The following is a 15,348-nucleotide window of genomic DNA, read 5'->3' as shown; positions in this document are numbered from 1 at the left end:
CTAAAAAACTAAAAAACTAAAAAACTAAAAAACTAAAAAACTAAAAAACTAAAAAACTAAAAAACTAAAAAACTAAAAAACTAAAAAACTAAAAAACTAAAAAACTAAAAAACTAGAAAACTAAAAAACTAAAAAACTAAAAAAACTAAAAAACTAAAAAACTAAAAAACTAAAAAACTAAAAAACTAAAAAACTAAAAAACTAAAAAACTAAAAAACTAAAAAACTAAAAAACAAAAAAACTAAAAAACTAAAAAACTGAAAAACTAAAAAACCTTAAAAACTTAATAACTAAAAAACTAAAAAACTTAAAAACGGAAAAACTAAAAAACTAAAAAACTAAAAAACTAAAAAACTAAAAAACTAAAAAACTAAAAAACTAAAAAACTAAAAAACTAAAAAACTAAAAAACTAAAAAACTAAAAAACTAAAAAACTAAAAAACTAAAAAACTAAAAAACTAAAAAACTAAAAAACTAAAAAACTAAAAAACTAAAAAACTAAAAAACTAAAAAACTAAAAAACTAAAAAACTAAAAAACTAAAAAACTAAAAAACTAAAAAACTAAAAAACTAAAAAACTAAAAAACTAAAAAACTAAAAAACTAAAAAACTAAAAAACTAAAAAACTAAAAAACTAAAAAACTAAAAAACTAAAAAACTAAAAAACTAAAAAACTAAAAAACTAAAAAACTAAAAAACTAAAAAACTAAAAAACTAAAAAACTAAAAAACTAAAAAACTAAAAACTAAAAAACTTAAAAACTAAAAAACTTAAAAACTAAAAAACTAAAAAACTAAAAAACTAAAAATCTAAAAAACTAAAAAACTAAAAAACTAAAAAATTAAAAACAAAAAAACTTAAAAACTAAAAAACTGAAAAATCAAAAAACTAAAAAACTAAAAACTAAAAAACTAAAAAACTAGTAATCTTAAAAACTGAAATACGAAAAAAATCAAAAACTTGAAAACTTTAAAAGCAAAAAAGTAAAGAAGTAAAAAAGTAAAAAAGTAAAAAAGTAAAAAAGTAAAAAAGTAAAAAAGTAAAAGAGTAAAAAAGTAAAAAAGTAAAAAAGTAAAAAAGTAAAAAAGTAAAAAAGTAAAAAAGTAAAAAAGTAAAAAAGTAAAAAAGTAAAAAAGTAAAAAAGTAAAAAAGTAAAAAAGTCAAAAAGTAAAAAAGTAAAAAAGTAAAGAAGTAAAAAATTAAAAAAGTTAAAAAGTAAAAAAAAGTAAAAAAGTTAAAAAGTTTAAAAGTAAAAAAGTAAAAAAGTAAAAAAGTAAAAAAGTAAAAAAGTAAAAAAGTAAAAAAGTAAAAAAGTAAAAAAGTAAAAAAGTAAAAGAGTAAAAAAGTAAAAAAGTGAAGAATTAAAAAAAGTAATAAAGTAAAAAAGTAAAAGAGTAAAAAAGTAAAAAAGTAAAAAAGTAAAAAAGTAAAAAAGTAAAAAAGTAAAAAAGTAAAAAAGTAAAAAAGTAAAAAAGTAAAAAAGTAAAAAAGTAAAAAAGTAAAAAAGTAAAAAAGTAAAAAAGTAAAAAAGTAAAAAAGTAAAAAAGTAAAAAAGTAAAAAAGTAAAAAAGTAAAAAAGTAAAAAAGTAAAAAAGTAAAAAAGTAAAAAAGTAAAAAAGTAAAAAAGTAAAAAAGTAAAAAAGTAAAAAAGTAAAAAAGTAAAAAAGTAAAAAAGTAAAAAAGTAAAAAAGTAAAAAAGTAAAAAAGTTAAAAAGTAAAAAAGTAAAAAGTAAAAAAGTAAAAAAGTAAAAAAGTTAAAAAGTTAAAAAGTCAAAAAGTTAAAAAGTTAAAAATTTAAAAAGTTAAAAAGTTAAAAAGTTAAAAAGTTAAAAAGTTAAAAAGTTAAAAAGTTAAAAAGTTAAAAAGTTAAAAATTTAAAAAGTAGGCAGTAAAAAAGTAAAAAAGTAAAAAAGTAGAAAAATAAAAAAGTAAAAAAGTAGAAAAATAAAAAAGTTAAAAAGTTAAAAAGTTAAAAAGTAAAAAGTTTAAAAGTAAAAAAGTTTAAAAGTAAAAAAAGTAAAATAGTAAAAAATTTAAAACTTTAAAAAGTAAAAAATTTAAAAGTAATTAAGTAAAAAAATAAAAAGTCAATAATAAAAAAAGTGAAAGAGTAAAAATTTAAAAAAGTAAAAAATCAAGAAGTAAAAAGTAAAAAAGAAAAAAGTCAAAAAGTTAAAAAGTCAATATTTAAAAAAGTGAAAGAGTAAAAAATTTAAAAAGAAAAGAAGTAAAAAGTGAAACAGAAAAATAGTTGAAAAAGTAAAAGAAATAAAAAAGACATAAAATAAAAAAAAATTAAAAGTAAAAGTAAAAAATTCAGAAGAAAAAAATTTAAAAAATTAAAAAAAGTAGAAAAGTAGAAAAGTAAAAAACAATGAAAAAAGTGAAAAATCTATAAATCAAAAAGCCAAAAGTCAAAAAATTAAAAAGCTTCAAAACTTAAACTTCAAAAAATCAATAGATCAAAAAGTAAATGTCAAAAAGTTGAAAAGTCAAAAAGTGAAATTAGAAAATCCAAAAAGTCAAATAGTCAAAAAATCAAAAAATCGAAAAATCAAAAAGTCAAAATTTCAGAAAATCAAAAAGCCAAAAAGTCAAAAAGTAAAAATGCAAAAGTCTAAAATTCAAAAAGTCAAATAGTCTAAAAGTCAAAGAGTCGAAATGTCAGAAAATCAAAAAGTCTAAAAGTTAAAGCAAAACAAAAATTAAAAATCAAATCAGCAAAAAAATCAAAAGGTCCAAGAGTTAAAATGATAAGAGTTAAAAAGTTAAAAATCAAAACATCAAAACGGTACAAAACGGTCAATTTAAAAGATAAAATGTTAAAAAATAAAAAATAAAAAGATAATAAGACAAAAAATTAAATGTAAAAACTCAAAAAGTCAACAAGTTTAAATGTTAAAAACTCTAAAAGTCAAAAAGTTCAAAAGTCAAACAGACAAAAAGTCAAAATGTCAAAAATTTGAAAAAGGAGAAGTCAAAAATTCAAGTAAAGAAAAAAAGTAGGAAAGTGAGAAAGTAGGGAAGAGTCAGCGAGAATCGAAAAGAGTCGGTAAATCAAATAGAGTCAGAAAGAGTCAGTTTTAAAAAAAAGTAAGAAAGATTTAACACGTTCGTCACCACGCTCATTTTGGTAGTTTTACTAGCCAGGCCCAAAGAAATTTTCAGAGAGAGAAAGCAAAGAGAGAGAACTCCCATATTTGAAACGTGTGGCGAAGCTGAGCGATAAACTCAAGTAAGAGAGCGTCACACGCTTTTTGATGTGACGGGGCCCTCCAGGAAATACACCCGTCACCCGAATATGGGTGTCATGGCGACGAACGTGTTAAAAAGAGTATTAAAGAGAAAAAAGAGAAAGTAAAAGTAGGAAAGAGTTTGAAAAACTCAAAGAGAGTCACAAAAATATTGGTAAGATTCAGATAGAGTCTAAAAGAGTCAAAAATTCGAAAATATAAAATCGAAAACAGAAAATTGAAAGTTGGTCTAAACAAATCTAGAAAGAGTGAAAATTCCCATTTTTTCGCTCTCAGTAAAACAAAAATTGGAAATTCAACTAAATCAAATCCATCGAATTGCGAAATTTGTAGCGGAAACTGTCATTCACAATCCATAACTTCGAACACATGCCTTAGGTCGAAGACGTTGTTGGCGAGAATTCGAGAAACCTTTTCGTGTTTAACCGAGCAAAACTCATCAACTTGTCAATCTGTTGAAGCAGATGAGCTGGGGAACTAAACGACAAAATATATTTAGTAACTAACTATGGTAGGACAGCGCCAGACGATGGATAAACTGCAGCACTCATCCATCCGTTCGTTCGTTGTTTGTCGCGCTAATTGATCGAGTTGTTGTTTATAGCGTTTTAATTAAATTAGTCAATAAATTACACGCAACAAGTAATTGACTTGTCTTCGGGGATGTGGAAGAGACAGCTGCCTTCTGTTGTTGTCCAATAAACAAGGAAGGAGTGACATCAATCGAAATGGCTTAGATTTCAGTGCATCGAGAAGAATTTGGTTGCGTATTCAAAAACATTAATCAGAATTAATTAAAAAATAAACTTCGACTCACCTCCAAGTTACAACCGGATTCTCCCATTTCTGGCCCTGGATGACGAACCGTCGATTCCTCCGATGCCGGAACTGGAACGAGCTGCCACTCAGCGTGTTAGAGGCCTGGAAGTCCGAAGAACCGGGCAAATCCGGAGCGCCACATCGGGGCTTCCGCATCAGCTCCATCGTTTCCCGGTTGATGTCTCCCGTCGGCTCCAGATTGGCGAAAGACTGTGGAAAAAGGGAGTGAAATTTGTCCAATGGTAATAATTTGAATAGCCTACCTTTAGGCGTTTAATTTTAATCCATTTTAAAATCGAATTATCAGTATTAATTGTTTCAGAATAAAAGTTTAAAATCTGATTTTGAAATCATGGATAGGATTCATGCAAATTTAACCTACAGACAGGCAGTATCCCTCGAAAGCCAAGTAGGGAGCTACCTAATCTGTTAGTAATGGAAACAAATAACGATAAAATATAATGCCGACTCACCTGAAGCTGTTTGACTGCCTCCCGGAGCTGTTCCATCGTTCTCAGGTTACCGGTTTCAATGTTGGACTTCGGAAGGTAGCCGAACCCCATCAGATAGTTTTGCTGCAAAAAAAAAAAATTGGAAAAAAAGAATACCGTCAGCGAAAATATTGCTTCAAAAAGTAATCGATTTACATATTCGTAACATCACCGAGAAAATAACAAAAAAAAAACTCAACAGAATATTTAATTTTTAAAACTATCTTTTCAAATTTTTAGAAGAGTTTCAAAGTTTCAATCCTGAAGAAAAATTCAAACACCATCAAAACAGTAAAAATCGCATCCGTTAGTCTGTGACATCGGCCATTTACAGACGTCTATTTTTATGAGGTGCTATTTGATCGGACAGACAGACTGAATAAGGGAAAAAAAAACTAGTCGAGATTTGATGGACAAATCTCGTTTGCCGCAAAACGCTTTTGGGTGATTGGTTTTAGTTTTATTCGAATGGATCCTACAATTGGACACTGACTCACTGGCCAGGACGTGAACGGATCATAAAGAAGGTGTGCAAGTGTTATTTTAGAGTCATGTCGACTGAGCATTCGGGATGCAGAGCCAAACTTAAAACATGATATAGTACAGAATTAAAAAAAAATTGTTTCGCTTTAAGGCAGTAGCTGCACATCTGTGATTGTGAAATTAGAGTATTTAAAATCAATCATAATTTTTCATACTAAAAACAGCATTTTCACAGACTGGAAAAGGAATGAATTTTGCCTAAAAAATCAAATCGAGGAAAGGTTTTTTAGATGATTATTATTTTAAACTTGCTTGATTGGAGGTTAATTTTAATTAAAAACTTATATAGAAGCTAGTCTGAAGTCTCGTCGTCCGACATTTCCGCATTATATTTTTAGGATGACGTGAGCTTTGAAAATTGCTTATTGGTAATTTATGTTTTGACGGATCGATGAAAGAAGCTATTTTACAAAAGAGATGTCCCCACAAACTGAAACAAGCTTCCAAAACTCTCGTGATTTTTCACAAGGGCCAAAACAGCGTTTGATTTAAACCAAACGGAATTAGAAATTGGTATTAGAAGCGATCGAGAAGGATCGCTTTTTCAAAAATATTTTGAAAGGGCTGCACATATTAGTGCGGTGGTAACAATAATTTGACTCCTCAGTTACTGGACCATAAAGCCTTCAGTTGCACTATCGATTGGGTCAAAAGTAAATTGGACAAAACGGCCGATTCAATCACAAAATACGCATCATAGGAGGTATGCTGTTTCAAACAGCCTGTTTGATGGATTCAAGGAACGAATAAACGAACGAAAAAAGTACGAACAAGATATTTCGAGAACTTCAAATGGCTTTGCATAACGAAAGGCGAACTAATTATCACATAATTTGGGGACACACCAAAATAATCAATGCTCGTTTGAGAATATGGTTTTAATTTTTAATTTAGATTTAAAGTTAATAATTTAATTTTAAGATTTTTTTTAAAACAGAGATTTTTTAAACAGATCGATATCAGGTTCACATGATTTGAAAATATTAACATACTAGCTGGTTTTACCCGGCCTTGCTCGGGTTCACATAAAATGTAAATCAAAATTAATCTTTTGACTTTTCGACATTTTCTAAGCTTTGTTTTCATTATTATTCCAAATTTGGCCCATATTTAGCCATGTAAACTTTGTTAGTTTTGTAAGTCTTTTTAAAAATTTTAATTGGGATTAAAACTTATAGTTTGTATTAACTGAAACTTAAAAATATTTCCCTTTCAATGCTTATTCATTTTTAATCTTCAAATGATAACAATGATTTTTTATCTTTTTAATGTGTTATCTAATGAAAATCCATTATTTTAAGCTTGTAAACACATCCGAACGACCGCTTTTGAAGATTATCCGACTTCTGAAGATGAATGAACTCCTCGTAGGATGGTTTATTCAAGTTTAATTTACAAAGATATTTCTAAAAAGACCTCCGCTGAAACCTTGTTGAAGACTCACTTAGCATGTTTTCAATTTTTTGCTGTTTTATTTCACATTTTTGTATGATTAGTTTTTCTTAGACGTTGGAAGTTCCACAAATAGTTTTTTAAGTTTTCAGAATATTTTATCATTTAATGATGTTATGGAAAAGGTGTTATGTATTTAAGTTCAATTTAAATTTATCTACGACACAATTAACCAATAGCATTGAATTTATTAAACTAAAAACCTCAGATTTAATTACTAAAATTTTTAAGCGTTGGATTTAGTTTTAATTTTTTTTTCAATAATGTACGTTCAATTTTCTAATCCTCCGTTTGAATTCCTCGACGGCTATCAAAGCGTTGAAATAGTAGCCTTCAACTTATAACTTTGAATTTAATTTTTTATTCATTCTCTGTGAGGAATTCCGAAAATATGAAAATGGTTGGTTCTCACAAATTTGAATTTATGAAAATTGGTTTATTAGTTTTAAGCGCTCAGTCCAGATTTTCCGTTCAGCTAGTAGTTCAGTAGTTCAGCTAAAGAAGTCAATTTAGTATGAAGATAAATCATTGCATCTGTAGTGAATTTCTTTTACACTATTTTACATTTTTCTATATCACGACATTGTCGTAGCTGCAATTTCAAATTTTAATCTTTGGAACTCACGGATGGAGAACACATCATTTCGGTCTAAAACTAGTTCAAAGACTGACTCGACCAACCGTCATCCAACTCCTACCAAATTTCTTCCATGCACGCTTTATTGACGTAGTAGTGATACACAGGTTGTCAACTGTTTTTGGAAAAAGTCTGGAAGATTTTGGAAAAATGTCTGGAAATGGGTGGAAAAGTATGAATTGCCAACTTTTGAAGGAGGTGACCTTTTTTTTATTTGGTCGCCAGATGTCAATGTTACAGATAGCTACCAATCGTATGTCTCTGTCCATATCAGTTACGTTACATGCCTGATTCTCAATTTAACATACATCTTCGAAGCATTTGCCATTGTTAATAGCTTTTAAACACATATGAATTCATAATTCATACATTTTTATCATTTCCTGCCATATTATATCATGATCATTTTGAATTTTCATAGTTTCTTAGAACAATGTCAGTTCGAACCCAAAAGTCTGGAAATGTCTGGAAGAAATGTCAAACGTCTGGAAGTCTGGAAACCTAAAAAAATGTCTGGCAGAAGTCCAAAAAGTCTGGAAGATCCAGAGAAAATCTGGAAGGTTGACAACACTGGCATACATTGTGCTGTTTCTTCAAGCTCACTACTACAAGCAATATACATTGCGCCAATCATAAATTGAATCAAACGCGCTATTGCAGTAGTATTTCTTTGCCACAGTTAATTAATACATATTCAACCGTTGTCCAAGTTTGCGTCGTTCAAAGCATTGCCAACAAGGAATGTTAAGTCTGTTCATGATTTCATTCTCTAGCATCTATCTACCACATTCGCCTACTACTCTACTCTAGTATTTAATAAAACTGGTGAATCTAGAGTGTTTCTAGAGGTTTAGAACAATCGTCCTACTTTACCAAAAAATCTTGTAATAACCGGTTTCTAAAGAACCTGTCAACGAAGTTTTTCGAGTACAGGTTGTCAAACAATTCAGAAGAAAATTATTTGAAACTTTATATACATAATTCAAATCTGAAAATTTTTAACTCCGTAGATTTTTAATAATTTTCACTATATTCGTTATTCCTGTTACTGAGCCTTAAAAATACGAAACAACAGACTAACTCAATCTAATTTAGGTGTTTTTAAAAACCCCAAATAAAAGCTATCATAATCTAGAAGGAGTTCCCGGTGGTTTTTTTTTTAAACTAGAATTTCTTAAAACGATAAAACGAGGTTAAGTCTCGTCGTTTGATATTTCAGCATTATATTTTTAGGATGACGTGAGCTTTGAAAAATTGCTAAGTAGGTATGTAGGTAATTTATGTTTTAATGGACCGATGAAATAAGCTATTTTGCAAATAGATGTGCCTACTATCATGTAGAGCTGTCAAACCTAAATGAAATCTAACCATATATTAATATTTTTAAATCATGTGAACCTGATATCGATATCAATATGTTTAAAAAAATGTCTGTTTATAGAAAATCTTCAAATTAAATTATTAACTTTAAAACCGCCGCCGCCCGTGGCGTAGAGGACAGCCTTCCAGTCTTCTAAGCCAGAGGGTGTGAGATCGAATCCCGGTCTCGGCATACATAGTACACTTTCGGTGGGTTGGTGGTTTTAGCATTTGTAAGATGCTAGCCATCATATCCCCGAAAGATGTACGCTTAGAATTAAGAAAAAAGGAATCTCTTCGAGGAAACATCATGTTTCATTGAGATCCTGTATGTGTTTGTGTTCGTTTTTAAAAAAAAAAAAAAACTAAATTACAAATTAAAACCATATTCTTAAATGAGCATTGATTATTTTGGTGTTTCCCCAAATTCTGTGATAATTTATTCGCCTGTCGTTATGCAAAGCAATTTGAAGCTCTCAAAATCTCTTGTTTGTACTTTTTTCGTTCGTTTCTTTCGTTACTTGAATCCATCAAACAGGCTGTTTGTAACAGCATACCTACCTATGCGTGTTTTGTGATTAAATCGGCTGTTTTGTCCAATTTACTGCTGACCCAATCGATAGTGCAACTGAAGACTTTATGGTCCAGCAACTGAGGAGTCAAATCTTGGTACCACCGCACTTGTGTGTGCGACACTGTCAAAATATTTTTTGAAATAGCATTCCTTTAAGAAGGATTGCTCATCATGTATAAAATTTTATCAGAATTGGGGAAAAAGGAATTTATAATAGAGGCCGTTAAAATCTCACGTGGATAGTAATAAATTAGGGCACTGTCTCCTCCGTGAATAAGTGTGAAGAATTAACCAACTCCTACCTCTCTCCCTTGATGTCCACGTACGTAGGCAGATAGGAATTTGTTTTTCATTTATCTAAATTAAATTTAACAGTTAGAAAGCACTACGTTTTTGCCTTGGCCTTTTGAAATGGCTGATTTTGAAAAAAAAACGAATAAGCGTTACCTGATATACAATACTGTTGATAATTTTAAATGTCTTAACAATGATATTTTTCTTTAGCTTCAAGTGGCTACTAAGATTTTGATTAAAACATTTTGAATATTTATTCACCTTTACAGAATATTTTGGAAGTAAGTATGTCCACGTGGACATGACCCAATCTCCTACCCCCCACAACTTGTATTTCCATACACCCCCCCCCCCCCCCCTCACTGCCTTAGTTGTTCACGTGGTATGTGAACGGCCCCTTAGATTTCACTTTTTGTGTTTCGGATTTCAAATAATTTAATTAGTTCTGTTTTTATTTTAAGAAGGATTAATCCCTGCATGTAGGTAAGTGAAAACTTTTCCCTTCAGGCAACGCTCAACCTTTAATAATAATAATAACTTTGTTTTATTTATGTAACGTAAGATTACAATCTTTTAAAATGTTACAATGTGGTGGATGTTTGTTGTTTTGAAACCTTTGAAATGTAACCATATGTTAATATTTTTTTAATAGAAAATCTTAAAATTAAATTATAAAGTTTTAAAACTTAATCACAAAGGACGATCATATCCCTAAATGAGCATTGATTATTTTGCCGTGTCCCCAAATTCTGTGCTAATTAATTCGCCTTTCGTTATGCAAAGCAATTTGAAGTTCTCAAAAAAAAGTCTCCAAAAATACGCTTTATAACGCATCAAAATAGAATAACGTCAAGGTTTGACGTTGTTAAATTTACCACAAACATTATGGCGTTTAAATCTCTTGTTCGTATACTTTTTCATTCGTTTCGTTCGTTACTTGAATCCATCAAATAGCGTACCTGTATGGGTGATTTGTGATTGAATCGGCTGAACTGTCCAAATTACTGCTGACCCAATCGATAGAACAACTGAAGGCTTTATGGTGGAGTAACTGAGGAGTCAATTTTATAAACAACCGCATTTTAGTGTGCAACCCTCTCAAACATATTTTTTGAAGAGCGTTTCTTCTGGAACGTCTATATATTACTTGCTTAAATATAAAGAAATGTAAGAAGCATTATAAGCTACACACTCATATCGGTTTCATTATGGAACTTATAAAAACCATATCACCAAAGCTAGATGAGATAGACTAATTTGACAAAAGATTCGAATTTAGGACGCCAAAGTTTTCCAAATCAGTCAAAAATGCTGTTTTTGGAAGTTGGCTATTATCTTTGTTTTTCAATTTCGAATGTTTATTTTCTGAAAACTTATCCGTTTTGAAACCATATAAATCTAAAACACTATTTGTACCTTATGTCCTTTCTAGGATCCAATGTTTCCATTTACGACTACAGAATGTTCAGAGCTTGGAATTTGTAAACTATAAATCCTAATTTTGAAAATTTATAAACGTCTAACATATTTAAATTATTTCAATTTTTTTTTATTCGATCATAATTTTTCAATTTATCCAAGAAAAGTTCGAAAATGATACGAAGTAGCATCTTTAGAGCTAAATTTTAATGCGCAATGTTTACTAAATTGGTACTCGCATCGTGCCTTCAATAATTTCAACAAAACTTGAAACATCTTATTTTAACTTTTATCAGTTTCTTATCGATTATTTAAACATAAATTTTCTCAACCCACATTTTTTCAGTTGAAGCTTTCAATAGTGAATTGAACATTTATAAATTATGTTTTGTTATGTTATGTTTTCGTGAACATCAAAAATAAACTTTCTTAGAGTTTTATATTTTCAAATGGAAGAATCTGGATATAATTTTATGTCTTTCTTTGATCACGGGCACTATTGAAACAAAATTAAATATTTTCATCATTTTATCAAATTAAATTCAATCATAAACCACGTGTTTTGAACAAATTCGCTTGAGTTTAAATTGGATATATTTTTTTCTTGGTCAAGAATTTACATTCCAAATCGTGATTACATTTTTTTTCATATTCAAAATATTACCAAGATAGATATTTTGTCAATGGTTTAAATTGAAAATGAAGAAAAGTAATGTAAATTAAAATTATTATAACTAACAATTAATATCATTTCGCTAAAATTGTTATGCATTATAATTAATTTCCGATGCTGTAATTTATTTAAGAAATCGGATTTCATTTCTTTTTAAATCTGGTTTTATATTGCACTAGCTGATTTATCCGGCCTTTCTCGGGTTCACATAAAAGATAAATAAAAATTGATTTGTCTTTTCGAAATTTTGAAAGCTTTTCATTCATCATTTTAACAAATTTGACCATGTTTTGCCATGTAAGATTTGTAAGTTTTGTTAGCCTTTTTAAAGTTTTGATTGGATTTTTAACAAAGTTTATCGTTTTAACATTATTGAAAAACTTATTGTTATTAGGTTTGCTAAAATAATTTCCCTTGAATTCATCGAATCAAAAACAACATTTTAAACTAAGTTTTTCAGATTGCCCGGATTTATTTGACACAAAATTTGAGGGAAATCCGGTCCGGCCTTGTTGACCGGATTTAGTTGGAAAAAGCCCGGATTCCACCCGGATTAATTCACTTTATTTGAAAAACAAAGCATAAAATTAAATTGAGTTTTAACAATTCAAAAAGGAAATTTTTTATGGCAAGTTTTATACTGACTTGTTTTTAAAGTCTAAAATACATCCGCTGATGTGTTTTGGTGAAAAAATATTTAGAGTGTTTTCTTCTTGATTTCTATCGAATAATTCCGTGGTTTGGATCAAATTTGCTCGGATATTGCCCGGATTTTGGTTTAAAACATTTTGAAATAAAAAGCGGAAATGTCTAGAACCTGTTTTTGACATGTTCGAAAATCGTCTTATTTCGAGAAAATCGTTTAAAAAAAACGTTTAAAACAAAACCGTGTAAAATAAGATCGTTAAAAAAAAGAATTCAGTGTAAAATCAATCATTGATAACTAATGAACTAACAAACCTATATGGAGGACAAAAACTGATTCTGAGATTGTTTATTCTCATCCATTCAGTCAAACAATAACCTTTAGCCTAGCTATTGTAATTTCAGGGATACAATCCTATATAAAAAAACGAAGTTCCAAAATTTTTAGAAATTTAAAAAGATATCAATACAAGTATTTCTGACAATACTAAAGAAAGTTTAGAAAAAGTTTTCCAATTTGTTGTAGATTGCAAAACGATTTGATTTTTGTTTCAGCTTCTTTAAAAATTCTTTCAAATTCATTTCCATTATACAGAATACAGAATGGTGAAAAGTAAACAATAAATTCTATAGCTTTGTTCGCAGAAGTCCAAATTACTTGCGATCTCGGGGAAAGTTTAAAGCGCAGAAATTTCTTTAATGGTTTTCCAATTACTTTCAAAAAAATAATTAAAAAATCAAAAGCTAATAGAAAAAAATTAATTGGATATACTATTGGATATTTGGGCACTTGAACTAATAAAAATTAGCTCTTCAATTATTTGCTCCTTGGAAAAATGTGAATTATGTGGCCCTTTGTAGTTTGCAACACACTTTTGAATGTGGAGTTAATTATTTAGAAGAACAAAAAACAGATAATTCAATTGAGGCTAGAATTGGGTTTTGGAAGAATATTACATACAAGCATAAAAATGTATATGGAAGAGTGGGGAATCATGGGCCACTTTTTTTCGTTGCTCCATAACTTCTTTATTATAAAAGATAAAAGGAAAATAAAAAATGGTATGGTTTTTTTACATTTTCAAAGTATCATAAGGTATTTTTTTTAATTTTTAATAAGTTATTTTCTCCAAGTTCTGACTGTTTGAAAAAAAGCAATATTTTTTGGACTTTGAAAAATGGTAGGGAATCGTGGGCCACCAAATCCAAATTGACCAAATAACATGCAAAGTTTATGAGTTGACCCAAAACTGTGATTTCCTAATTCATTTATTTAAAGCAATTTCAGATGATGAAATAAAAAAGAGAGCTGTGTATGATCGAATAGATTCCAAAACCTGGCTCGCGAACGTTTTGGCAAAATTTCTTATATAGGATGGACAAAATATTTTTCATAACTCTTCATTTGGCATAAGAAAACTTTACAGATAGGTAAAACGTATTTTAAGTTCTGAATGTGTATAAAAACATAAAAATATAGGTGATTCAAGATGTCAAGATTCAAGATATGATTTGAAAATTGGTTGCGTTTGTATGACTTATTGATGTTTCATCAAAAATTTCTTTTCCACGTGAAAGATCATGACAAAACTAAGATCATAAGCGTATGAGCATATTTTTGTTATGCACTTTATTTTCCCCATCGATGAAATTAGCGGGTGTTTTTTTAATTATATAAGTAAATTTTTTAGTAAGTAAATTGATAAATAATAGAAGCATATGATGCGTATTTCAGACAACAACATATAGGAATATATGTTCACGCAAAGCGATGACGATGACAGTTGGTTTGAGATTTTTATCTCAACACACATCTGAGATATTAAAAGTGGCTCACGTTTCCCCATAGCCCACGATACCCCACTCTCCCCTACTTAATTTTACTTATAGAAAAAAGCTTCATGGGAGGGTCTTCGAAAACGATTTGTTCCTATTGAAAAGCAGTATCTTATTTTGTTCTGTGTATTCGGATTGCGTTATCCTATTCGCAGCTGGCCCAATCGATAGTGCAACTGAAGGCTTGAGAGTCGAGTTACTCAGTTTGACAATCGAGTAATTATGTGTAACAAACGGCCCTAAACAACCGTGGCCCTATCAGGTATTTTTGAAACAGCGTTCCTTCAGGAAGGAGTTCTGACCAACTAATTAAAAAATTTTATTATATGAACATTATTGGTCTTTTAAAAATCATGACGTTTAAAATCCCAAAAATAAATAATAAAAATCATGACATTTTATAAACGTCTGTTATGTATTATCCGGGTGATATTTCTCATACATAGATAAAAAATTGGACTATTACGTGTCACTGAAAACTGCCACCTTTAAAAAAATCACCTGTAATTAACAAAACCTGTATTTTTAAATTGTTTTCCTTGAAAGTTAAAGAAAATTCATTTATTATTACAGCAATTGTCCTGTAAAAAAAATGTATACTAAAAATAAAATGTCACGTAATCATGTTTTCGACCTGTAAAATTACGATGAATGTCCTGCTTCTTTTTGTTACAGGACATTTGCGTAATTTTACAGGAAATAATTTTTGCTGTGTAGTGTCTCATTAATCATGACGTAGTGTTAAAATCCCAGAAAAACGAAAACAGAAGGACACAAACTAAATTGAACATTGAAAATAAAATATTCAAAAAGTTTTCCCTACAGGTCTCCAATGTACAAAAAAAAATATGCGATCCTGCCAGGAGTCGAACCTGGAATCTTCTGATCCGTAGTCAGACGCGTTATCCATTGCGCCACAGGACCCTGTTGACACAGAGCAATCTGTAAGCATTTTTGTTCCCTGCCGCTGAACCAAGATGCTTCCCTCTATAATCTTAATCAGTTCTTAAGTTCTCTCTTGCGCTTGTTCTCCTACGAATCAATCGTGATTCATTCTCAACAACGTCAACAACCAGGGGGAGCGAACGTGATCCAAGCTGATTCTCCGCTACACGTGTCCGCCGTACATGCGAAAGCGTGTATCAAAACAAAAACAAAGAATTAAGGCAGCGCAGGGGAAAACAGAGAGATCAACCGGTTCGTACAACTGGTCGGGTACACTAAACGAAGAACAGCAATAACAACAAAAATTACAGCGAGGGGAAACAGCGCATGCTCAGTCGGTATCGTTTTTGTTCCCTTGAACGCTCCGGAGAACGATGAGTGTTCATTCCCAGAATGAATATGACAAA

The 15,348-nt window shown here is 29.6% G+C and overlaps 1 protein-coding gene and 1 non-coding gene across 5 annotated transcripts in view; both read right to left on the bottom strand.

Moving 5' to 3' along the window:
- Window positions 1-3,988: 3,988 nt before the first annotated feature.
- The window catches only part of LOC129745460 (matrix metalloproteinase-2-like), a 247,357-nt gene continuing 235,997 nt past the window's right edge, over window positions 3,989-15,348 (bottom strand). For all 4 annotated transcript variants that reach the window (XM_055738561.1, XM_055738562.1, XM_055738563.1 and 1 more), the window contains exons 3-4: window positions 4,547-4,648; window positions 3,989-4,283 (exon numbers count right to left, since the gene is read on the bottom strand). In XM_055738561.1, the coding sequence (XP_055594536.1) occupies window positions 4,068-4,283; window positions 4,547-4,648 (318 nt within the window). In that variant the 3' untranslated portion in view covers window positions 3,989-4,067. The remainder of the gene's footprint in view (window positions 4,284-4,546; window positions 4,649-15,348) is intronic.
- On the bottom strand, window positions 14,848-14,920 carry Trnar-acg (transfer RNA arginine (anticodon ACG)). The gene has a single exon. It is a non-coding gene; the product is annotated as a tRNA-Arg (tRNA).

Source organism: Uranotaenia lowii, chromosome 2, assembly GCF_029784155.1.
Source record: "Uranotaenia lowii strain MFRU-FL chromosome 2, ASM2978415v1, whole genome shotgun sequence".
NCBI lineage: Eukaryota > Metazoa > Arthropoda > Insecta > Diptera > Culicidae > Uranotaenia > Uranotaenia lowii.
This window is presented reverse-complemented; position numbering and strand designations above follow the sequence as displayed.